At 30.1% G+C, this 25729-nt stretch overlaps 1 protein-coding gene across 2 annotated transcripts; it reads right to left on the bottom strand.

The window, feature by feature from the left end:
- Positions 1-451: 451 nt before the first annotated feature.
- On the bottom strand, positions 452-18602 carry LOC148234137 (uncharacterized). Of its 2 annotated transcripts, none has more exons than XM_088187284.1 (19): positions 18370-18602; positions 16075-16240; positions 15861-16011; positions 14200-14334; positions 11134-11275; positions 10942-11066; positions 10712-10874; positions 10463-10535; positions 9866-9941; positions 9679-9804; positions 8933-9033; positions 6994-7166; positions 6687-6855; positions 3683-3849; positions 3459-3597; positions 3265-3385; positions 2982-3035; positions 2828-2911; positions 452-2604 (listed from the first exon to the last, which is right to left on the bottom strand). In XM_088187284.1, exons 7-19 carry the CDS (start codon positions 10761-10763, stop codon positions 2506-2508), a joined length of 1434 nt encoding a protein of 477 aa, XP_088043410.1. In that variant the 5' UTR covers positions 10764-10874; positions 10942-11066; positions 11134-11275; positions 14200-14334; positions 15861-16011; positions 16075-16240; positions 18370-18602; the 3' UTR covers positions 452-2505. The 2 variants fall into 2 exon arrangements, with proteins under 2 accessions (XP_088043410.1, XP_088043409.1); XM_088187283.1 differs by having other exon boundaries at positions 10768-10874.
- Between the last annotated feature and the right edge of the window lie 7127 nt (positions 18603-25729).

Below are 25729 nucleotides of genomic sequence, written 5' to 3'. Positions count from 1 at the left end.
GGTTTACAGTACAAAATTATTTAAATATAATAAAACTGTTGAATCTGTCACAAAATTCACTAACTACTTTATCATTTTTAGAATCTTCTGTATGTTTTTTTTTTTTTATTATTATTTTTAAGGTATTTCCTCGCTATCATTTGGAATTGCCTCAGGAATAGTCGGCGATGTAATTATTTTATATATTCCTCATATTGACCTCTTTCGTAATCCGCTGATTACTTCTGCGCGATCATTCGATGTGTCATAAATCGTCTTTTTCGTCTGCATGGATCGCCAACTGGCGATCCATGGACCATTTAATTTTTTTATACATTAATTTCTTCAAATATTGTAACTATTTCATAGAAAATAGTAACTACTTACTGCAATTTAAAAAAAATATGTTTATGTTATGACAAAAAAGAATCAAGGAAATTTAGGAAAGGATAAGATTTTTTAGAAAAAAACGTTTTATTTCATACAATTTTTTTAATTCATAGTTACACAGGTACTTACATAATTAAAAATATTTTTCTATAAGAATATTTGTGTTACAAGTGTATAAGAAAAATATAGTATTGTGTCTGTATAAATTCATGATTATAATTATTACTTTTTCAGTCGGATTATTTTTATGTTAAAATTCGTTTATTGCAATGAAATTTTAATAACAACATTATTTTAAGATGACAAACTGCATTTAAAACATGTCTTAATTTTAGGGCAAATTCAAAAAGTTCAATAGTAAAAATGGAATCAAGTATAATAATGTATCACTTATATTTAAAGTATAAATTCATCAAACTCCCTGTTATTAGGGTCACACTTAAAATAAAAATAATAATTTGCAGTTCAATATTTTGTATAAGGCTAACGAAAAACATAAGTTTTACTTCTGTATAAATTCATGATTATAATTATTTTTTCAGCCAATTTATTTATATGTTCAAATTCCATTATTGCAATGAAATTTTAATAACAATATTATTTTAAGATGGAAACCTGCATATTAAACATATCTTAATTTTAGGGCAAATTCAAAAAGTTCAATAGTAAAAATGGAATAAAGTATAATAATGTACAACTTATAAATAAAGTATAAATTCATCAAACTCCATGTAATTAGGGTCACACTTAAAATAAAAAAACAAAATTTGCGGTTCAATACTTTGTATAAGGCTAAGGAAAAATATAGTTTTACGTCTGTATAAATTCATGATTATAATTATTACTTTTTTAGCCGGATTATTTTTATGTTAAAATTCCGTTATTGCAATGAAATTTTAATAACAATATTATTTTAAGATGGCAACTTGCATAATAAACATATCTAAAATTTAGGGCAAATTCAAAAAGTTTAATAGTAAAAAAGGAATAAAGTATAATAATGTATCACTTATAATTAAAGTATAAATTCATCAAACCCCCCTTTTATTAGGGTCACACTTAAAATAAAAAAAATAATTTGCAGTTCAATATTTTGTATAAGGCTACAGAAAAACATAGTTTTACGTCTGTATAAATTCATGATTATAATTATTATTTTTCAGACGGATTATTTATGTTCAAATTCCGTTATTGCAATGAAATTTTAATAACAATATTATTTGAAGATGGCAACCTGCATATTAAACATATCTTAATTTTAGGACAAATTCAAAAAGTTCAATAGTAAAAATGGAATAAAGTATAATAATGTACAACTTATAAATAAAGTATAAATTCATCAAACTCCATGTAATTAGGGTCACACTTAAAATAAAAAAACAAAATTTGCGGTTCAATACTTTGTATAAGGCTAAAGAAAAATATAGATTTACGTTTGTATAAATTCATGATTATAATTACTTTTTTAGCCGGATTATTTTTATGTTAAAATTCCGTTATTGCAATGAAATTTTAATAACAATATTATTTTAAGATGGCAACTTGCATATTAAACATATCTAAAATTTAGGGCAAATTCAAAAAGTTTAATAGTAAAAAAGGAATAAAGTATAATAATGTATCACTTATAATTAAAGTATAAATTCATCAAACTCCCTGTTATTAGGGGTTAACTTAAAATAATAAAAAATTACCGTTCAATTTTTTCGAGCAAGGTTAAAGAAAAATATAGTTTTGCATCTGTATAAATTCATGATTATAATTACTTTTTCAGTCGGATTATTTTTATGTTAAAATTTCGTTATTGCCATGAAATATTAATAACAATATTATTTTAGAATGACATATCTTAATTTTAGGGTAAATCTAAAAAATTCATTAATCATTGTGTATAGTAAAAATTAAATAAAGTATAAAAATGTATCACTTATAAATAAAGTATTAATTCATATGACTCCTTGTTATAAGGGTCTAAAAAGTATTTAATCTCCAGCCCAATTTTTCTACATCATAAAAATATTGCTTCTACTTCAAAAATTTGGTAAAACATATTGGATTTAAACAAGCAAACACGTTTAAGAGGATACAAGAAAAATAGATTTGCTAGACGCTGATGGACAATAATTTTCACTCATTTCAAGTTCTAGTATGCATTGAAGGGAACAAGGCGAGAGGCACGATTGGCATGAGAGCTGGAACCGTTTGAGCTCTCTGTGATAAATCCATCTCGGCACACTACAATTGAATATAAAATTAAAGTACTTCATACACAACTACATCTAAAACGAAAAAAAGTCCTAAAAAGGCTAATCATATTATTTTATCCATCAATTGATATAATTATCGTAATTGATAAAAACTGCAGAATTAAAATGAATATCTGAGCTGAAACCCATAGATAAAAATTATGTCACTAAATACACAAGTTTTGGCATTATCAAAAATTTGGATTAATAACCTGCAATGATACGTTGCCATTGACATGTTGAACTATTGGTTTTTTCTCTTCAGATTCAGATGTAATCTTCGTATTGACGACATTCTATAATAAATAATCAGTATTGAAACAGTGATAAGAAAGCAAACAAGATAAGCTTTTGCACACAACTTACCATTATGTCAGTTGAAGTTGATCCAGATGTGGAATTATCTTTTTTTAAACTTGACTATAAAAGATAAAATGTAAATAAATAAAATGTTAATACGTATTATATATTATATTGAAAGGAATGGCAAAACTCTTGAGGATTACCGTTTTAAACAATATTTAAAAATTATTAAAAAAAATAAAAATAAAAAAAAAATATAATTTTTTATTTAGTTAGCAATCGTCTTAGCCACCATTAATATATGTTATATAATAATCACTGAAGTAATTAATGAACCAGTCATTACCTGTGGATGTTTCTGGACTCTCCTGATATGTGAATTACACTGTATTCCATGTATACTACGTTTATGCTGCGTCAGATGGTATCCTTGAATGAAACCTTCACCACACACTTCACAATTAAATCTGAAATACATACAGATTAAATAATATTGTATATGAAAAAATATAACAGTATGTTCGTAAATTTTTTTTGTACCTTTCTCCCGTATGTCTTCGTACGTGAGACTTGAGATCATTCCCTTGCGCAAATTTCTTACCACAGAACGAGCATCCATACGGCTTTTCGCCAGTGTGTACTCGCAAATGAACCGTCAAGTTGTATTGACGTTGGAAGCCTTTAATATTATTACTGGTTAGTCTACATTTAAATTCATATTTTTGAATTACGTTTAAATTCATATTTTTTAAGGGAACGCATACCCTTTCCACATATAGTGCATAAGTGTGTCTTTTCTCCGGTGTGATAGCGCTCGTGAACAGTCAAATCGGTAGCTCTTGGAAAACCCTTTTTGCAATACCGACATTTATACGGTTTTTCTCCCCTGTGCCTTCTCATATGTGTGACAAGGTAATCATTGCGAATGAACCTAATTTGAAATATAACATAAATCATGATTCACAACATTGGGAACTATATTTTTTCGTTTAGTAAATAAATTAATGCAATCTCTCGGTGAGAATGCGCTGCTCATATTACAGTCTACTTTGTATAGCTAAATTCATGCTAAAAATATCTGATTTGAAAATATGACACCTTGTATGTTTACTTTTTGAAATATGAGATACAAAATTACATGACTATGCTGCTGACTAATCTTTCTAGAAACAATATTGCAAGCCGTGTTTGGTTTATAGTCATCTATGAAAAAGTATTAAAAATTATGTTAATTTGAACAACAAGTTTTAAAACCACGAAAACATTTGTTTTCTTAAGCTGTGCTGTCACTACGTCTATACATATATGTCGTTCACAAATAAAATATAAAATAAATATCAAGTGCTTATCTATATGATTTTCATCATTGAAGCATTTAGGGATGTGAAGAGGGTCAACACGTGTTTTCCAAATGTTTATGACCTTTATTTTTAAATCTAAAAATACGCAGCACTGAGCTCGTAGATACATAATACAGATTGAGGCACAAAAACGGTTATAAACATCGGTAAGCACAATTCATTCATGTTTGTTATTTTTAATTATCTCTAAGGATAGAACTCAACTCTTCCTAATTAAATCAAAAATACATATAAAAAGGTTGAAGTCATAATTAAATCTAAAAAGGTTGAAAAGTCATCATCATCAACATCATGACGCTACAATCCGGGTTTGGTTTTGGCTTAAACCATGATTATTTTCCACTTCACTCTATCCTGAGTCAAGATCAGAGATCTTTTATTATACCATCTATCCCAGTGCTCTTCAAACTTTTTATATCCGGGACCCGGCGGAAATGGGAAAAATATTTCGCGTCAACCCAAAATAAGAACCAACGTTAGACACAATCAATCTAATGCTATAAAATTACAATTTTTTGTTAGTGCGACATCTGCTGCTGTTTTTTTGCAAGCAAATTTGATATATGTGGTTGCAACGTTGCTTCTGAGAAACGAAGCGCTGAACTAACATCGAATCGATTCCTCTGTTTTGTTTTTATTACTGACATAGATGAAAAAGTCTTTTCACACAAATATGAAGTTGAAAACACTACCAATGATTTGATAGCTTTATAACTCAGAGCTGGATATTCTTTATCGAGAGATATCAAGAATTGTGATAATGAGTGTATTTTATGTCTGGACCCAGTGACATCAGAAGATAATTCTATCAACTTTTCTTTTTCACGACAAGGGATTATTTATCCATTGGTTTCCATCGCGTGAATCTTTACTTTCAGGAAAAGAATTATTAAGAATTTTTAACTAACTTAAATGTTAAGTTATCGTGTTGAATATGACTTCCTAGTTAAAAGTGGAAACATTTCAATATTTTTCTCTTACAGACAACTATCCCAAGGAGCGAACTTGTTTTTAAACGCATCCATTTTATTTCTTAATGTAAACATACTCGTAGAAGACCCCTGAAGAGAAATATTAAGTTCATTCAAAAGGTTAAATATATCCGCCATGTACGCGAGCATAGCCATCCATTCATCATTCAACAAAGGCTCCATTAGGTCAGATTTCCGCTCTCGTGTAGAAACTGTTTTACTTCTTCCCTCAGTTTGAACAGGCGTGTAAGAACTTTTCATCTTGATAACCATCTAGCTACCGCATGGAGTAGAAGATGTTGGTGATTTGAATCCATACTCTCACATAGTGTCGTGAATAGCCTCAAGTTCATAGCTCGAATACGAATTTAGTTAATGATCTTCACCCCATCATTTAGTTCAGGAGAAAGCTTATTTGCAGCTAGATGCTCCCGGTGGATCATACAGTGGTGAATAAAAGTTCTGACTTCCTTTATTTTCGCAAATACTCCCGAATGACGACCAGTCATGCTCGCAGCACCGTCTGTATACACACCAACGAATTTCTTCCAGAGTAAGCCCTGTGCTTGAAAATACTCATCTAGAGAATTAAATATCTCAGAACGAGTGGTTCGTCTAGGTAAATTAAGGCAACAAAGAAGCTCTTCCCTTAAGTTGTTATCTTCACTATACCTCACACAGCAAAGTATAATAGCATGGTAACTCGCGTCAGTTGATTCATCAAGTTGAATCATGGAACAACTTGATTTTCAATATCGACGGCCATGTCAACAATTCACCTCTGAATAGTGGTGTCCGAAAGTGGTACAGTATCTAGTTTTTTTAGAGGCTTGTGGACCCAAAATTTCTTGTAAGACATCTAATATGCAAGGACGCACTAACTCTTCACCAATAGTAAACGGTTTTAGCTATTCGAAGAACAACTAAATAAGACGCTCGAAGCAGCGATTTGTCACTGGTCGTCATTGTTTTCATTTGATTTTTCTGAAGTTTCAACTGGTCATGTAATCTTTAAAAAAAGTCTAATGGCTTATCAGAGAGATCACTATGCTTCGAATGTAAATGACGAGCCATATATTTATATTACTTATTTATATTATTGACGCATATTTCATAGCGTCATTTGAAAGAATTCCAGAGCATATTACGCACAAAGGCCGTGGCGATAGTCCACTGCCAGGGTCTATACTAAAACCAAACTATAAATATTCATTATCGTAACGCCTAACAAAGTTTCCTTCTCTTTTTGTTTTGTATTGAGCATTCCGAAGTATCACGAGTTCTCTTTTTCTTAGCTTCTTATAAACAGACACTTATAAAAGGTTAGTCCATATGGGACAGATGTCTGATTCAGTACAGAAGCCACAAATGATAGTATATTAATACCATTCAATATGATTTTTGTATAAAATAGAGTTATGAATTACAAGACTCACGTTTGTCCGCATTCAGAACACAAAAACGGTTTTTCAGCCGAATGCCATTTGCTGTGCTCGTTCAAATGCCACTTGGTATTGAAAGTTTTGAGACAGATCTTACACATGTAAGTTTTATCGCCAGTGTGCATACGCATATGTGTTTCCAAATATTTCTCCGTTGTAAATCCTGCAACATTGTAACATAATAATATGTAAAAAAAATTGTGTTTTAGTATCACAGTGATTACAATGAAACCAAGTCGCTGCGCTATCAATTGATTTAAAAAAACGCTTTGCCGACACGTCCGTCGGGTATAATAATTACCTCTGCTGCAAATGGTACAAAAGGCCTTTTTCGGATTCTTCTGTTTGTTTGAATGCAGCGCAATCTTGTGTCGTATAAGGTGTTCACTTCGTATGAAACCCTTTTCACACATATCACAAGGAAACGGTTTGTTATCAGTGTGACACCACATATGCCTCACCAGTCGATCGTGCCTAAAACACAAGACAGAAAGATAAATTGTAAGTATAGCGACACAGATACAACGTCCGTCCGGAACCGCAGAATACGCAAAAATTAAATCCCGCTGAGCCTTGCACGCGGACTAAGCGGCTCTGTACAATGACGCCGCAACCAACGCATGGAGTGGGGATACGTTTTACGCACCCGACTGGGAATATAAAGTGGAGCCAAAATTTCACTCAACATTCGACTTGACTACACCTCGACGCTCGGATCACATCTTTGCTAAACAGTCTCCTTCGAACTCGGATTTACACCTCGCCTCCTGTCTGAGCAATCATCTCCAGGACACGCGCTCAAGGATAAATATCAACTACTAGTCGAAGGGTTTAGCTACAACAAGGTTCATCGTCAAACACGTCATGAATACTACTGGAAGGTTTCATAAAGGCTACTTTGTACAGTTCGCTGTACAAACGTCCTATTACAAATCGTCAACCGGCGCTGCCGAAGACTACATATTGAAGAGAGAATCCACAACCTGACTTTTATTGGTGACCTCAACGTGATCTTACTACGTGAAAATGGAATAATCGACCAGCAACCAATGATGACCATCACACATGCCTGCGTAGAGCTTCCTGTGGACGTGGCTAGGACTTCCTAGCCGACCGGAACCTCCGAGTGCCACATACACAGCTCCGCTCACTGCTTGGAAGCACATCTCCAACAGCAGCATCGCCCGTCTAAGTTTCGACTGTAAACTTGATCAGACAGGATATGGATGAACAGTGAAATTCCCGAAACGTTTGGGATACTGTTTATTTTTTCAGTAACAGCTTCAACCAGCGACAGACGGGTCTACACATATACATATATACATACAACAGACGCAGCCAGTATCTTAAAATATACCTTTTAATTGCAGTAATAACATTATCCTTTATATTTTAGGGTAGAAGTATGCACATTAGGGCACAATCGGAGGAAAATGTCATACACAAGTGACAAACGGACCTCGAACCACTACTTTTCCGTTAGCTGAGAGTCGCAAGGGCCACTTTGTACAGTTCGCTGTACATACGTCCACACAATCATCAGCCAACCGGTTCTGATTCCATTTGCGCCGACCCACACTGTGCACGAAGACCACATAAATTTGAATGAGCTTTAGTTTCTCCTCCTGGTGGAATTTCGCAACTGTAAATTGCTAAGAGGGGGAGTAATATAGCGACCCAGATACAACGTCTGTCCGGAGATGCAGCAGACGCACAAATGAAGTCTCGCTGAGCCTTGCACGCGGACTAAGCAGCTCTGTGGAATGACGCCGCATCCCTGCTACCGTATCCAACGCGCGAAGTGCGTTTGACATGTGTGAATATAATACGCCAACTGTGAATATAACACTCAATACTGACTCAACTCTGCTGCACCTCGACGCTCGGACACAAGAATCCAATGAAGAACACGTTACATCTACAAAGCAATGAATAAAAACAACATTAGCTTGCTACGAAGAAATACTACAAAAAAAAAGACAATGTAACTAGTTATTTTTTTAAATATTTTTTTATTAATGTGTATAAAGAACTTCAACTTTTAATCAATATTTTTATTCTAAAATGGTGTTTTTGTTAGTCCTTGGTCCCAATTAAACAAAATGTGTATGTATTTATATGTAAAGTTGTACCCCGACCTATGCGAATTCAATACACACGATTTTCGTCTGTTCCACCTAGAGCGTAACTTTGTGGTATTAATTAATATTTATAATTATTAATTAATATTTATAAATCACCTGTTAAACGTCTTGTTGCATGTGTTGCATTTATGTATCTTTTCCGGAAAGTGTTCTTTCAATACATCGTCCATTGACACCAAATCCAAATCAGGCGAAGACTGAAACATTTATACGCGATTAATTAATAACAATAACTTGCTAAATAATGCAATCTTATAATAAACTGCAAAAAATTATACACAACATTATAATAATAAAAAATATATTTATCTAAAAACAAATATCTCATTTACAACATTGACCAATTAGGCACGTATTATTAACAGCAATATATGTATATGGTTAACAACCTTAGCTCAGTCATGAGCTCTCATCGTCCAGTCTTTACGATCACGGGTATTAAAATTCTAAAATTCTTGCTCTTTTCATGTTTTTTCTGTGTTAATTAAAACCAAATTTGGTGTCCACATCATCAACGGACACCCACTCCTGCCACACATCCGAGGAGTCACAGAAAAGATCGGAAGGGTCGTGGCAAAGCACAATATCTGACTAATTTTTCAGTAAAAAAAAAACAAAATTGGTTCGATGCTTCCCAATGGAAGGAATCAGATAAAAAAATGAATCGCAAGGAGTGTATCATATCTCGTTGATAATTAAATTGAAACCATTGAATTGATTTATTTTTGATACAATATTGGGTTTTATTTTTTTTAAATTATGTACACAATTTTTTGCGACTTTTACGTAATTGAACAAACGCACATGTAAAAAAGCAATAGCAATAACAATAACATTCTAACCTTCAATCCATTCCTGTGTTCTCTCTTTCCAAGCTTGTGCTTCCGACTGGATCTAAACGATCGCTTCAATTTTTGCTTTGTTTTTCTTCTACCATCAATATAATCCGATCCATCACTGTTGTCCTTCTATTGATGAGATAAAATTTATTACAATGTGAAACTGAGGTCATATAAAAAAGCAATTCACCTCATAGTCGGAGAGATTAAAATCTGCATCATTATAGTCATCATCTATACCGTTACTATTAGCCATGCTATTTTGTCTAAAACATAAACACGAATTAATAATTATTTTTAACAATAAATAAATATAAATGGTAGCTTGTTTTGACTGATTTATTGAAAGTATTAGGTCATCCAAAAGACTCCACTGTTCGTTAAATACGGTCGAAATACAAACACATTTGTGAATGTTTGGACATTTTCTGCCAAATACTTTTGTTATATTCAAAAACGAAGTATCTTCCATATATTTAATATGATTAGATCAGAAGAGAATTTTTAAAACATTACCTACTTGAAAGTGAATAATGATACAATTTATATTCATGTACTCCTTCAAAAACTGAATCTGATATGAAAGGGAGAGATTCGTCAGTCAGTACATATAGAAAAAGGATAGGTAAAGAATAAATTTACAAATTACGTAGTGGAAATTTCAATGAATCTGACAAGAGGTGATGTTGTTGAATTTTTTTCGTAGAGACACAAATGGCAGGGACTATTGATACGACCATAGAAAACATTAACAGTTCAACTACTCATAAAAACAAATAAAATTCACCGTTCCGCTTCTTCCAGTAGTTCATCCAATGGTTCTTCTTTTATTGTCATCTCTGTTTCCAAAAATTCCATATCTAAAATAGAGACGGTTGATTAGACACAATTGAATATTAAAATTGCATGGAATAAAGATTACAAATAAAAATCATAACCTTTTAATTTGGATATCATAATTAAGTAATTCAACTAATGTTTTATTTAGTTCAGTTAATAATTAGACAATAAATAATAATATATAGCAAAGACTTACTGAATGATATTCTTATCGTAAAATATATCAAACTAAAAAATGTAAATTTCATTCACTGTTATGGTGATGATTGTGGAGGTTCGTCTCAGGGTTAATCTCCGGTTCCACATTCTTAGACACCGGTGGATGACAGTGGCTCTTGTGCTTCTCATAATTTTGATATCTAAAATTGAGTACAACAAAAAAATATTAAGTATGTTGATACACATTCAAATTAGTTTTGTACTTACTTATTAAATCCATGGTCGCAATTTGTGCAGTTGTAAATCTTTTTCTTGCCATGTAATAACATGTGATTTTTTAGCTTGCTTATGTGCTCAAAGATAGATTTGCAGATTAGACACTCCAGTTCGTTCTGATTATAATGTCATGTCGTTAATAATGGTATAAATGAACTTATACTGAATATGTGCACGCCTTACTATCCGTGATTCAGTGGCATCCTGGCCATGTATTTCCAAACAGTGCTTCTTGTATTGGCTAAATTTTGTGAATATCTTATCGCATTCCTTACAACACACCATGTCCTTGGACGAGTGTCGCCATTTCAAATGATTTGTTAAACTGAAATATAAAACACAAATATTCCATTCCATATTTCAATACCTAAAAAATAAAAATGTTTCAAAACACAAAATTATTGCAAATGAGAAAATTGCGCACACAAAAATTCCACGCATCAAAAATGCTGAATATAAGTGATTGTTTAATTGGCAAATATATTTTACTTTTAATACCAACTTATTTATATTTTTCTCTATTTTTAAGTCAAGAATTGTGTAATTATAGGAAACGTAAGTGTCATATTATTTTTAATATATATTGATGTATTCTTAAATATACATGTATGTATAATATGTATATTTAATGTGAAACCAATTCTTGATTACTTTTTAGGCAAATTCAATAATGTGAGGGAGTGGTACCGTGGTTAGATAGATTTATTTTTCAGGTATTCAGTCCTATGAAAATAACCAAATATGGAATATTGAGTAGAATGGTTTGCAAATTAGATACCGGTTATATATGTGATGAATGAACTAAACCCATATCTGGACAAGTGTCACCGTGTTTATGCCGACAACTTTTATAATAGCGTTTTACTCGCAAAATATTTATTTTTACGGTAAACAGGAAAATACAAAATTAAGTCCCCTACAGATGAAACATGCCAGAAAAGGTGATACACTTATCCAAATTTGGAATACAAATAAGAAAAGAAATGTCAGAATGATACCTACTTTACATCACAGCCAGATGATAGACACGAGAAAAAAACAGAACTACTGGCCTTATAATATAATATATGAAAGGACTATAATAAATATATGAAAGTAGTTGATCATGCCGATCAATAACTAGCATGTTGGCCAATATTTTGAAAAACAATGGAATGAACAAAAAAAATTGTTTTTTATTTATTTTAATCCGCATTGTTTAATTCGTTCCGTGTCTATCGAAATCTGAATCCTGACAGCAAAATTAAATTCAAAGATTTCGTTTTGAGTAAGGCTAAAGGGTGGATGCAGAATTCAGTGGAATCTGTATATTCTAAAGACATTTCACCAGTTTTTACTACATATTGCCAAGCCCGTGCTGTCGATCCACCAGAAAAATCATCAGCCATTAAAAAAAAAGTGGAGAGAAATATGTGAGAAGAAAATGTTGTGATTGTGCTGCACATGAAATAAGGAAAGATACAGCATACATGTGTAGTAGTTGTGAAATTCCTCTTCATATTGACGTATGTTTTTATACAAATCACTCAAAATATTTTATTGAAATATCTAGACAAAAAAGTGTAAATAATAAAAATAAATATAAATAAGTGTAATTATTAAAATAAATGTGCAGTATAAGTGTATATAAATTAAATGTGTTTGTGACAGTTGTACGCAGAAAACAGCTGATAAAATTGGTGAGTGCAAATCATATAATATTATAAATGTATATTTTTATAAATCGTTTAAACAAAAATTTATAGAAGCATTTAAACATACATATTATTAAATTATAAGAAACTGTTTAGTAACCATTGCAACCATTTTCAATTTGCACAAAATATTAGGAATGAAAAAAACATATTTATTTGTTCATTATTTTATTCCTCAGAGATTCTTGAGAGCAATAATATTTTTTTAAATTTAACTTTATGACGGCAATAAGCTAATACGGCGATAATTTATCCAAATTGTAGCTTTTCCTTCTAGTTTCTTAATCTGTAAATCATTGTGGTTTTGCAAATAGTGAGGAAATATCATTATAACAAACACCCATAAAAATTTTCGTAAGTTAATGGATGATTTTGGAAGTTCTTTAATTACTGTGTTACCTAATTTATTTACTGAAATCTATTTCTGTTGAAGGAGTGTAACACAAAGTAATATTTTTAGATGAAATAAATAATTATGGTTCATACATTACATGAAAAAAATTATCTCATTGCATCGCAACACAATGGGATAAGACGACTCTTTTTACAACATTTTTAAGTAAAATACAAATTATTTTTTATTTGATATTATGTATAAATAGTATACTACCATATCTTATTATCATGTAGAGGCAAACTTGATGGTATCCCAGTATTTTTTTAATAAAAAAAAAAGGCATGACGCAGCTCATGCTTGAGTTCATGGCCACTAAACAATGTTCTTTTAAGACTCGTACACAAGTCCTCGGGCGTTAAGCTGTTAAAATAATTCAGTTTATATGTAAAACTACACATTGTTTAAAATATCTTTTTAATTATTTCTTAAATTTTGGCAAAATTCATTGATTCACTTTTGTTTTGACAAAACACATCAATCGCCAACAAATTAAAATGGTAAATAAACGATTCAGTGTTTCCAAGTTTTCTTTGATAGGATATCTATTTTATATTTTAATTTAAATTTTACAATACTACTTTTTTTTTAATGATATCTTTAAAACAAGTACTTAAGTATGATTTGCATACTTAAGTACTAGTTTTAAAGGCATAATACCATTTACAGTCAAATAGCTCCATTATTTCTATTATATATTTTTACGACCATTTATTTGAGTTTCCACTGTCAATAACAACTTGTTTTTTTTTCCTTCAGTTTTGTCTTCTTACGTTTGTAAAGTGATTCCATGCTCACTTTTTAAATGTTTAATCATCGATGTATTTCCATACTTGGTTAGTATTGATGAATCCGTGCAACAATTTTCTGAATCCGTGCGTTGCGTGAAATAATCCCACACTATTAACTATTTTGCCATTTGGTTTCATTTTAATAAAAAAATATATTTAAGTTATTAAATATAATTTTTAACCTTTAGAATACCAACGGCTGGTTTTAGTTGTGCGCGTGTAGGGTTGAGAATTATGGCTGTGAAATTAAATAAAGTGGACACTTTTCTGCACGAAACCGTTTCTATGTTTAAGAATATCTTTAAAATAGACCCTACACGCAGGAACGCGCTTGTTACGTAACATCAATAATAATAATAAATATATTTACCCAATCAGAGTAGAGAAGATCTTTCCACACTCTATGCAATTATACGCTTTAGGGTTGGGATCACCAAATCTAGTCTGTGTGCTTTTCTCGTTAAGGTCATTTATATTATCGTTGGATTCCGTTTCACCATTAAAACTACAATTCAAAAAATAATATAATTTAAATGCTCATCTGTATTTATACAAATCAGATATTATATCAGAAACAAACATGTATGCGTATACATAGAAAATTAATGGTATTCATTATGGATAAATCTAGAAGAATTCTGTTTCATTTACTTTTTATTATCTATAATCTCTGAAAAAGCAGTACGAATCTGAGTCTTCATATATCCCTTTTAAGTGAAAAAGAGGAGTCAGACAAGAATGTATTGTGTCTGTCACTGTTAACACTTAAAGCGCCGCAATCCGGTTAGCACGTTTTTTTGGGATTTGATCGTATAGCCCAGAGGTCGGCAAAGTGCGGCTCTTTGGCCCCTTAAGTGCGGCTCTGGCACAAATATCCACGGGCATTCGCACCAGATTTAAAAAACAAGGAAATATGGAGTTCTAAATTCGAACGTCTTTATGTTGATTTGGAAAATTATAATAAAGGTTTGCTAAATTAATAAATAGATTTGGCTCTCAATTTTTTTTTAATCGTTGTAATGTACATATTTGGCTCTTTGGCTAATAAGTTTGCCGACCACTGGTATAGCCGAACGCGTGTTAACACGCTTTTATGAAACTCAATCTTTAACAAACTCTTACTGACATCTTTGAATATTGTAGGGCACCAAAAGAGATTATTTATATTTTAGATAGTATATTATTTTAACATATGTCGTTATTATAATTTTTCCATACAAAATATAATAATTAAAAAATAATTAGTGGTTCGAAATTTTGCGAAAAAAAAAACTTTTAGAATATCCTTATATATTACCCTAAATCGGTTTACATAAATGTCACACCATAACGAATTCTCATTCAGAATCGATGGTGAGAAATTCTAGGATAGTCACTCATGTGGTGTTCATATTCTGAAGTCTCATTTTATGCCTTATGGCATTTTGCAAGAGCCGACCAAGATTTTGCGTAAATTGAATATTTATGACCGAAAAGTTCTCATTGATATTGTATTTGGTACAATTTGAAAATTGCGATTCTTTAGCACTTTTTTCGATCACGTGCAAATATGCCGGTTGTATTTGTGTTTTTTCGCGCAAAAGTGTGGCGCATTAGGTGTTAAGAAGTAATTGACATGAAAATATATTTATTTTGTGTTATATTTAAATACAGACGAAAAGGCAATCTTTGTTCCAGTTTAAGAGCAAATTGCAGACTTTTTGATTATGATTATGGAAAAAAACATTAGAAAATCACCAAAGGTTTGATATTTGATTTTCTCTATTGAGTTGAAACATAAACCATTATATGAGGGAGAGACAATAATTAATGAAGTGATGGAAAATAATGCTTTGACCATCTTGAACGGTAAATAGGAACAATCTGACAATCATTGAGCTTAGATTGACTAGTTGTGGTCAGTAAGGAATTTGATCAGTCCAAATCAAGTCGGCAACAGACTTAATTGTAGTGTAGGCAGTCCGTTCGCATGGCAAATGTTTCTAATACGATGGATTATGAGAAGATCAAAAAAAATAAAAATGTGTATACCTAACGGTCATCTTAACGTCAAAGTCTATCACTGAAAGATTTTCAAAACTTTCATGTTCCTCTTTGATTTGTGTAACTTCTTGAATAGGTTTGAAGATGCTGTTGCTATCATCGACAGTGGGTTGAATGTTGCGTTCTTCTTTTACTGAAGCTGTAAAACGAAACATATGATTTAGTTCTGAACTTATATACAATCTACGAATGTAAAAAAAACCTGTTAGATCTTGACTTGAATTACTAGACGAAGATTTAAGACCAGTCATATATTTTCTTAACCTAGCATCGGAACGTTCACACATTTGTTTAAAAGTAAATGCTGTTGAAAGTTGATGTGTACAGTGTAAACATATTTGATACGGTAACCCATCATCTTTAGATATCTGAAAACAAATAATTAATAGTCATTTCTTATTACAAATTAACATATCTATGCAGGAGGTTTTTAGTATTGTTATTATGCTGGATACTTGATCCAAAGTTTTTGTTAAAATCTTGAGCGACCATATGTACATCAATAATATAAAATAGCGCCTATTTCACTTTTGGCTTTCAACTTTGATGAAGCATGCGAGTTGAATAATGTAAACATAAAAATGAGTCATTCATTTTGGTTGTTAATCAACAATTAATGATTCTAGCTGTGCAAATCTTTTCAATTTTGTTGTTTATCCACTGCGGATAAATGAGAAGTGAACTAGTAGTAAACAGTAAAAATTATCGTAGTCAGTAAAAATGGTTGTCAAGTAGAAGGAAAAGCCACGTAGAAATATCAAGTTAAAAGATATGCCACTTTTTTTAGAACGTTTTGCAAACTATAAATGTTTATGGAACTATAAAAGAGAAACTTGTAAAAACCGTCGTGCAAGAGCAATTAAATTGCTTATTCACAACGGTGTAACTAAAGAAGATATAAAAGTAGAAATTCAAAATCACTATTTACTCGTGCTTCTTCATCCAAATTGATTCACTTTGTATGAACCTTATAATTATACAGACTAACTTGAACATAGCAGGGATATTTAACCCTTTCGCTGCGGATGGCATTTATGCATGCCATTTTGAACATCGCTCATATTCAGTGGGCACCTATAATGCAATCAATTCTTTAAATCTCATAATTCAATAAGCTCGAGCTATTTTCGTCTATGTTATCTGTAGTGAAAGAAGTAACCTTGCGTTATTATATTATAATATTACCATTTTTTTTTCACACAAGTTATCGTTATTACGATAATTTTTAATACATGTTTTTTTATTAATAATGAAACTTGAAAACTAATGAAAACTTAGTGTAAAGATAAGATAAGGAAATTGATAACGGAAATGTATTAATTGTTTACGGTGAAAAACACAATAATCGATTCTAGACTTAATTTTAATTTTATTCGTATGTTTCATTACTACGTAATAAAACCTACGAATTTATTTAAACTTTTTATGCGTGATATCCACTACTCTTATTATTGAGATTAAATTTAATAATTAATAATAGTAATAAATGCTGTTTTTACAAAGAATACTTTTTATTTATTTGGCTAAAACACATTTATATATACAATTGCTATATAGTGATGAATGTAAATTTAATAGAATAGGCACTAATAAAAGCGATATGTAAGAAGATTTGCGAACAATTAAACAATTGATGAATTGACCCTATTAATAAAAAGGCTGTACATCACTAGTTTCAAGTATTAGGATAAAAATATAAAACAAGAATATGTAAACCCAGCTTTAGTCCACTTGACCTTGTAGTTCGCACTTGTTTATTTCAAAATTCAAAACATTCACAGTATACTTGTTTGGGTATCTGGATGCTCTATATATAAGTGCTGTAGCCATTCGTAACATTCGTTTTATGCAAAAAGGGATTATTCATTAGCTGCTATTACGTCAAAATATCAATATAAACAACCGCCCGAGTATTCTTTCAGCAATAACACAACAATTTGATAAGTTTTATGCTGATCAACAGTTCATGATCGCATCAAAAATAAATTCATTCATAAACATACATATATAATAAGTAATTGTTATTATTCTCTATTATTTTTTCATTTTTATTATTTAAAAAGGAAAACATAATTTTACTATTAAAAAATGTGTCTGAACTATTGTATTAAATTAGAGTAGGCTGGCCCAGATTTTTTGCCCTTAAATATGATGGGGTATAGTAACATCAAGTTTGGAAACTACTGTGTTAGGGTATCATATAAAATACCATCGTTTTACTATATATTCATGTTCTGTAGGTAAAAATAAAAATATGTGTAGAAAACAAGTTTTTTGGCTTAAAAAATGTAGATTTTCAGAGGCGTCAAAATTTTTTTGAAAAAGGGACAGTGGGCAAAATATGTTCACAAATCAATGTTTTACGTTAATACGTATTATTTATAATGTTTTAGATTTAAAATTACGATTTAGCTCCACATCGTTTCTTAGTTTTTGCGTATTTAAAAGCAAGAAATTTTAAAAACAACTGAAGTTGATATTATCAACGGGCTTTTACCGGTAGTTGGGTGCTCGATACAAGCATCTGATCTAGTCTGGGCTGCTCGGTGGCGAACAAGAGCCTCATCTCGGGCTCTTCGCGCATACACCCGCGGCATACCTTGTCCATGCGGATGGAGTCCATATTCGTGTTCCTTTGAGATTCCGCATATAAAATGGGTACCACCGGCAGCCCTGACTAGAGCGCCGCTTCACCCAAGCACCTGAACGTATTTGACGTTTGGCCTAAACACGCGACGCCGTCGCCCATGAGGTAACTGTCACATTTTATGACGCTTGATTTTACAATGATAATATTTTTACGCGGATCGGTACATAAATAGTGCACGTAGACATAAAATGATATAATGAAAAATATGATATAACCATTTAAAATAAAAGATATCCACAAGTTGTAAAAGCGAACAATATACGCTACACCAAATAATAGTTGTATCGTAAGTTGCATTTCATAACTATACATATTTATAAAAGTAAGACATCGTTATATATTTGATATTGACGACAAATTAAAAATGTATTATCTCTTCAACTGAATAGCCGCCTTTATCAATTTATCGCTAAAAGTGTTATAGAATATAACTCCTCGCCAATTATCGTGGCCCTCGTATCATATACAGAATTTTATCTTACTAATTAAAAGTTCTTCATTCTTATTAAAATTTATTGCAATTAATATACTTTTAACCCCTTAACATGTAGATTTTTCTGCTGCGATAAAAAATGTGTTAGGAAACATCGAGAAAAAATGATAAATAAAATATTCTCCTATTAATTAAAATTTTATTGCCAAAAATATATTAGGCTATATATGGCACTGCATGCATAAGTAACAATAATATTTATCGCGCTAAATGTGGCCCTTTATGCATTAAGAACAAAAAAATATATATTAAATAAAATAAATTAAAAAATAAAAACATAAAAACAAGAATGCATGTAAAAACAAATAATTAGCATTATAAAAAAATAAAGTTTACTTATTAATGTGGAAATTAATAAAAAAAAACTAGCTTTGCTTATGTATAGATGCTCTATACATTTAATATATATTATAAACAATTTTTCACTTCAATTAAGTCTTACATATTTTCGTCTAAGTTTTTTCTCACTCTGGCAAATAGTCTACCTTAAATTTTATACACATGTTGAAGCTCTACAATTTCTTTCAAAGGAATATGTAGCTTCTTTCGTTTCTCGACGGAAGAAGCTACAGCTGTTGTTTCTTCGACGTTTACGAGTCGACGGAGCTAAAATTAATGTTCCCTTTCTTGTCAACGATTATGCAATCAATTGTTTAAAATCCAAGTGTAACATATAATATGTGGGCGTTTTTCTCCATCTATTTACACATGCTAAATCGATTATATGAAAAAATATAATATTTAATATATAAATATAAATAGATCGGTTGAGGGATTATGGGAGAGTCGAGACGTTAGTCTCTGATAGTATATTATATAAGCTAGAGCACTACTAAAGAAAATCAATTGACTCAATACTTGCTCTTGGACTACCACTTCGCTTTCCACTTGGAATATACGAGAGTTCAGCTTAAACTCGAATCAAGTTGAGTCTAATAAAAGCAGCCGCTCCAATTTCAATCGTTTGATTTAGTTCAACCAAGTAGTCAACACGAATTTTCGATAGTTAAGCTCTATTTTCCAGACGACCTAAATACTCTTTACGAATCTTCATATATCTGATTATGTTATATCATATTCAATTAAAAATATATTCGTATTACGGTAATATATTTCAAAAATACAGATATTGAAAATATGTTATAATTTATGCTCGAAATTATACCATTTACGCTCAAAACCAAATATTGAATTATCAAAGTCGCTTAACCTTTTACTAAATAGGGGCCAAGTATTCAATCATATACGGAAGTATTAACGCTAGAGTCTGGCATGTAGGTACGATAAATACCCACAGAACAATATAAATTCGATAATGGCGCCATAAAGTCGCACGAATGAAACTTTCTTCCAAATTACGATCGGAAACAAGTCGACAACAATCTCGCCGGATCGTTTCGCAATCTGACGTCTGATAAAATTTCGGCTTTAAACTTTTCAATTATGGCAAATTGTCCGTGATGATGCGAGACCATAGCCGGATTGGGCCTAGCGTCCGGTGTTACAAAATGTGCCCGAGAGAACAATACTCCAATGGCACGGTGATCATGCTACCATCAATGTATGAAATATGTAATGTGCCCTTTTGGGCAAGTTTCATGAAAACGACATGAATCAAAATTCAAAAAAAATATTTCGCTCATTCGTTAATTGAAACAAACACCAAAAGCAATTATATTTCCCTATTCCTTCTAATTGCTTTCACGTGCCCTACATTAACCAACCATGGAAACAAATATCTATCCATATTTATTTCTCACAAAACTTACTACATAAGGTGTGCATCGTACAGGAATATTATATAACCCCCCAATATACACAGCTATCTGACTTTTTTTACCATCTGTCGGAAAGAACGATTTGTTCTCATCCAGGTACTCGCAATTGGTGGACGCATTGTGGTTTAGTTACTGATATTAAAATATAAATATTTGTATATCAAACTCTTTTGAAAATATGTTAACATTTTCTTCTGTGCATTGACGTAAAGTTGTTATGGCACACATACTAATAAATAAATAAAATAGTCTACATAGAGCAAATATGTTCTGATTTATTTAGGACATGCCCAGCAAAACTTTTGTTATAACTAAGATGCTTGGATCAACTCGAGTGAATATTTCACGCTCGTTTTTATATCGCTGGTCTCTGTAATGTACGGGTGCGGAATTTACAATGCGCATGTATGTTAATAAATTAATAAATAAATCTGTTTCCGTACCTTAAAATATTCTTTGCTATAAAGAGATTTAAGGAAAATAAAATGTTTATAGTATACATATATTTTTAAGAGCTTGACGAATTGAACTTTACCACTAGAAGAGTGCTACTCAAAAATATTTGCGTGAGATGTATAAAATTTTAGGTAGATCGTTTTTAAAACAAATATAAATAATTCTACCCTAACCTTTCTTATATTATTAAGTTGTAGGAACTTTTGATGTTTGACTATGTTCTTTTTTCGGTAAAAAATCTGTATTCGGTTTTTATAAAAAGCAACAAAATCGACGGAGTTTGTTGTTTGTTGGTTGTTGGTTGCAAACAGAAGAGGCAAACAACATTTGTTCGCCTATTCTGTTTTAAACTCAGTAGGTTAATGGATTAGCGAGAAAATCTGGTATTTTGAAGATTTTTATTTCATCCACTTTGGCTTTCTTCAAAGAAACTTTTCCGGGAGAAAATTGTTCTTTTGGGGTCAAAAGTTCTGTGTGTGTTTTGTCATGCTTTAAATCTGACTCTGTACTTTTACTACCCCTAAGAAATGCTAAACTGTTATAATGGAAATTATAATAATGTTAATAGTCAATTGTATTTTATTTTGCTCTTTTGACGTTTTTTCTATAGAGATAAGATGTATTTTTAGTATGCCCAGTTTAAAATTCAATTTTAATATGCTATGTAAAGATACTGAAATAACGTAGCTTTAATATAATTAAAAATCTTTTTATTTACACAAAATAAAACAATCTTATTTTTTTTTATTATTTATTTATGGAAAAAAGAGAAAATTCTGTTGTTCCGCAACTGATAGACTGTCATCACTAATTTCAGTAAAAATATTCCTGCGGGAACTAAAATTTATACCCCTGATTATTTAAAAACGACTATTAAAAGAAATAATTGACTTCGTTAAAAAAAAGTAAATATGTAAAAACATTTGTAATAGAAATTAAAATAAAAATGTTAAATATTTTTTTTTTATTTAAATTTAGTTATATAGCTATTTGAGTGCTGTTTTAAAGGACACGATTACTTCCGTAGTTCTTATCAACACGAAATTTGTAAGAATATACCATGTAAATATCTCGGCTATGTTCGTTAAACGGTCTGACCTGTCTTCTTATACTTGTAATAACCGTTTTTGAGAACACGATAACTGTCGTAGTTTTAATCAAAACATAAAAGGTTTTTTTAAAAATAAAAATTCGTTTATATTGTACACATTGACGGTAGCGCTTACAATAAGCGCTATGTACACAATAGTAAAATCTTTGGGACTTTTTTAAATTATAGCAGAAGCGTTTCGTTGCATTGTTTAAAACACTTCAGTGTTTTTTTGGAATGCGTTGAACTTGGAACCTCCAATTGGCTATTAAGATAACAATTCAAGGATGCAAACAGCTATGAATAAAATACCAAGAAAATTATGGTTGGATGGAAGATGAAAAAACATAATTTATGGCATAGGAGTGACTAAAATATATTATTAATAATTGCATGAAACATTTTATTTTGTCTTTATTTCGAATTTATCGCAATTTTGAGGAGTTTAGATTTCGTGAATGTTTTTATATACAAACATTAATATATGCATATACTAAGCAGTTATAGAAGCTCTTTTATTATTTTTTGCTATTACCAATATTTTAAGAATGCACAGATTTGCAATATTTGAGATGTCTAAGATTTCACACCTAACTTATAACGAATCTCATCTTATAGTACGTACTATAAAAGCATATTATATATTAAAAAAAATCGCATACAGTTTTGTAATACTCAAGCACAATATATAATAGCTTATTGTAATTTTATTTTTCTTAACATATTTTGGTAGTCTTCTAAATAGTAATGTTTCTTGAGAAAATGAGAAAGACTATTAATATATATTTGTTACAAAGATGAGATATCTTTTTTGATAGTTATAATCATAATGTACAGTCTCATATTAGTTTTTACTTATTTGTAAAAAATAACACTTAACAATTAATTTTACATAATTAAAAATATGTCAAATATTATGTACTATTTAATATATAAATTGTATTGCTTTAAAGCTATTTTGGTGCCTTCGGCTATAATAACGAATACTTAAAATAGGAAATGGAATTTTTGTATAAAAATACCAAGAATTGAAATGTGTATATAAAATACCTATAATTTTATTCTGCTGTATTTAAATTATATTACTTAATGTCGATCTTTTTATTTGGAATCTAACTAGTATTTTTTTTGTAATAAATAATTTAAAAAAATAGTATTATATTTAAAATACATTATTTTATATTTAAATCAGATACAGTTGCAGTAAGTAAGTTTATTCTTAATAATTAAAGTACTACATTAAATTGTAAATAGAATCAAAGAGAATATATAATCATCATGACGTATTTTTTATTGATTATAAATATTGCTTTTATATCCAAATAACAAATTTGTTGATAGGCATTAACTTTCGTCACTTTTAAGCCTAAATTTAGCTTTAAAGAGAATGGAGTGGTCATAGCTGAAAAAATACATGTTTTAATAATTTACTGTTGAAATATGAGTCTTTATTATAATGCATCAATTTATTGCTGCATTATAATAATGCATCAACTATTAGCGTTACAATTTAATTAAAATAAATGTTCATCATACACTATGTTTAGATTAAGAGAAACTCATGAATAACAATATTTAGTAACAATTCTTCTTTGAACATTTAGATTTCGTCTCATTAATTAATATCATACATTATACAAATATTATTTTATTGTATGTATGAGTATTCTGACACTTTTGGATGATAATATCAATAACGAATACTCAATTACTTAGCTTCTTGCATAATGACCTATATTGGCATAGTAAAAATAAACACTTCTATTTCACTAAAGAGATATATCAATTTGTCGAAACTGTTCTTCTTCATATCTTTTAATTGTAGATAAATATACGCTAATGATCCATCTAGTTAGCCGTGACTTAAATTATTTGTTAACTATTATTTACATTTTAAAAAAAAAGAAAGGGCTATTGCCCATTAAAGTCTATGAAATGAAGGTCAATATATGTTATTTTATCTTATATTATACATATTTCTTGGCTTTTTTAAGATTAATTTACTATACATTTAAAAAACACTGTTAATTTAATATTATTTATAAATAATAACGATTAATTTTTAAAAATATAGAAAAATACATATAGCAATTTCTGGCGCATTATGTAGTATCTAAAAAAATAATATTAAGTAATTTCTTACCCAATGTATATCTACTTATATATCAATATACAAAGTATATATTATGTATCTTGTCAAAAATGAGTAGTAGTTATTGCGCAACTCACAATTTTACAATAATTACTCATCATTATCAGTGATTTGCAATAAATAATTTGATAACCAGCATACATTGAATCCGATCTCACGACACTATTAGAAAAACTCATTCATGTACTCATTCGATGGCAATGTCAAGATTTTTATCTTTCTTTTCATTTTTTCGTTGCAATAATTGCTTGGAGAATACTTTCACTCACCTTGCTCATTGTTCAACTATAAGTAAAATTAATGGAAGCTTTTTAATGATTAAAAATGTATTATAAAATCCAAATTGTCTTTTCGTCACTAAATTTTGAAAATAGTTAAAGATAATTACGAATCCAATTAGTGTTTATGAACTTGCAGTTTTTAAATTTAGAGATTTTCAGTAAACATTATAAGAAAACGGCTTCAAAATATTCTGCAATGTTGTTCAATAGACATTAATGTGAAGTGTTACAGCTAGAAGAAAAGTTGCTTAACCATTAACTTATTGAGTATTTTTACAAATTTATTTACGAGAAACAACTTTGAAGTGCAATCTAAGATTTAGTAAGTTTAAAAATGTAACACCTCTTTATATACTTTATTTATATATGTATATATTTCTTTAAATGAATATCAACATTGTTTGATTTGTAAATTTATTAAGATTTTATATCCCGTAAGAGTTTTTTTATGCTTAAATGTTATTTCCAATAATTGTTTAATTTCAAGTTTTTTATTGTCTCAGTTATTAGTTATTATATATAAATTACAAACTAAAAGGAGAATTAGAATTGTAGATATAAATTCGTTATTATCAATTAAATTTTATTCAATTCCTTCTAAATCTTATAACAATATTTTTAGATTCATTGAATAGCTTTGTGGTTAGATACTATACGATCAGATTAGTTCGGCACGAATTGTATAGTACGATTATATAACATTATTTTGATGTATTGCGCAATTTTTTATTTGCGCATGTATAAAAAAATGTATTTTTATTATTACGCGTGAGACAATGAAATTTTTTTCTTTAAAAACTTAATAATGGCTTAGAATGAACTATGTGTTACGCATGTCATGTCAATATCAATTTGATTTTAATTATTGTGCAGTAACAAGCAGAATAATGTTATAATTTAAAAAAATTAACTGTCCCGTTATGTGAGAATTTAACTGTCAAAATGATTAATCCGTTG

Source organism: Plectrocnemia conspersa, unplaced genomic scaffold, assembly GCF_051122295.1.
Source record: "Plectrocnemia conspersa isolate PC_06_02 unplaced genomic scaffold, ASM5112229v1 ptg000006l, whole genome shotgun sequence".
Taxonomy (NCBI): Eukaryota; Metazoa; Arthropoda; class Insecta; order Trichoptera; family Polycentropodidae; genus Plectrocnemia; species Plectrocnemia conspersa.
Note: the sequence above shows the minus strand (reverse complement) of the source record. Positions and strands in the feature narration are given on the sequence as shown.

Coding starts and splice junctions, on each gene's coding strand:
- LOC148234137 (XM_088187283.1), bottom strand. CDS start 18,495: ATGGACTCCATCCGCATGGACAAGGTATGCCGCGGGTGTATGCGCGAA. Junction 16,012..16,074: donor TTCAAGTCAAGATCTAACAG/GTTTTTTTTACA, acceptor TTCGTTTTACAG/CTTCAGTAAAAGAAGAACGC. Junction 10,875..10,941: donor TGCGACCATGGATTTAATAA/GTAAGTACAAAA, acceptor ACTCAATTTTAG/ATATCAAAATTATGAGAAGC.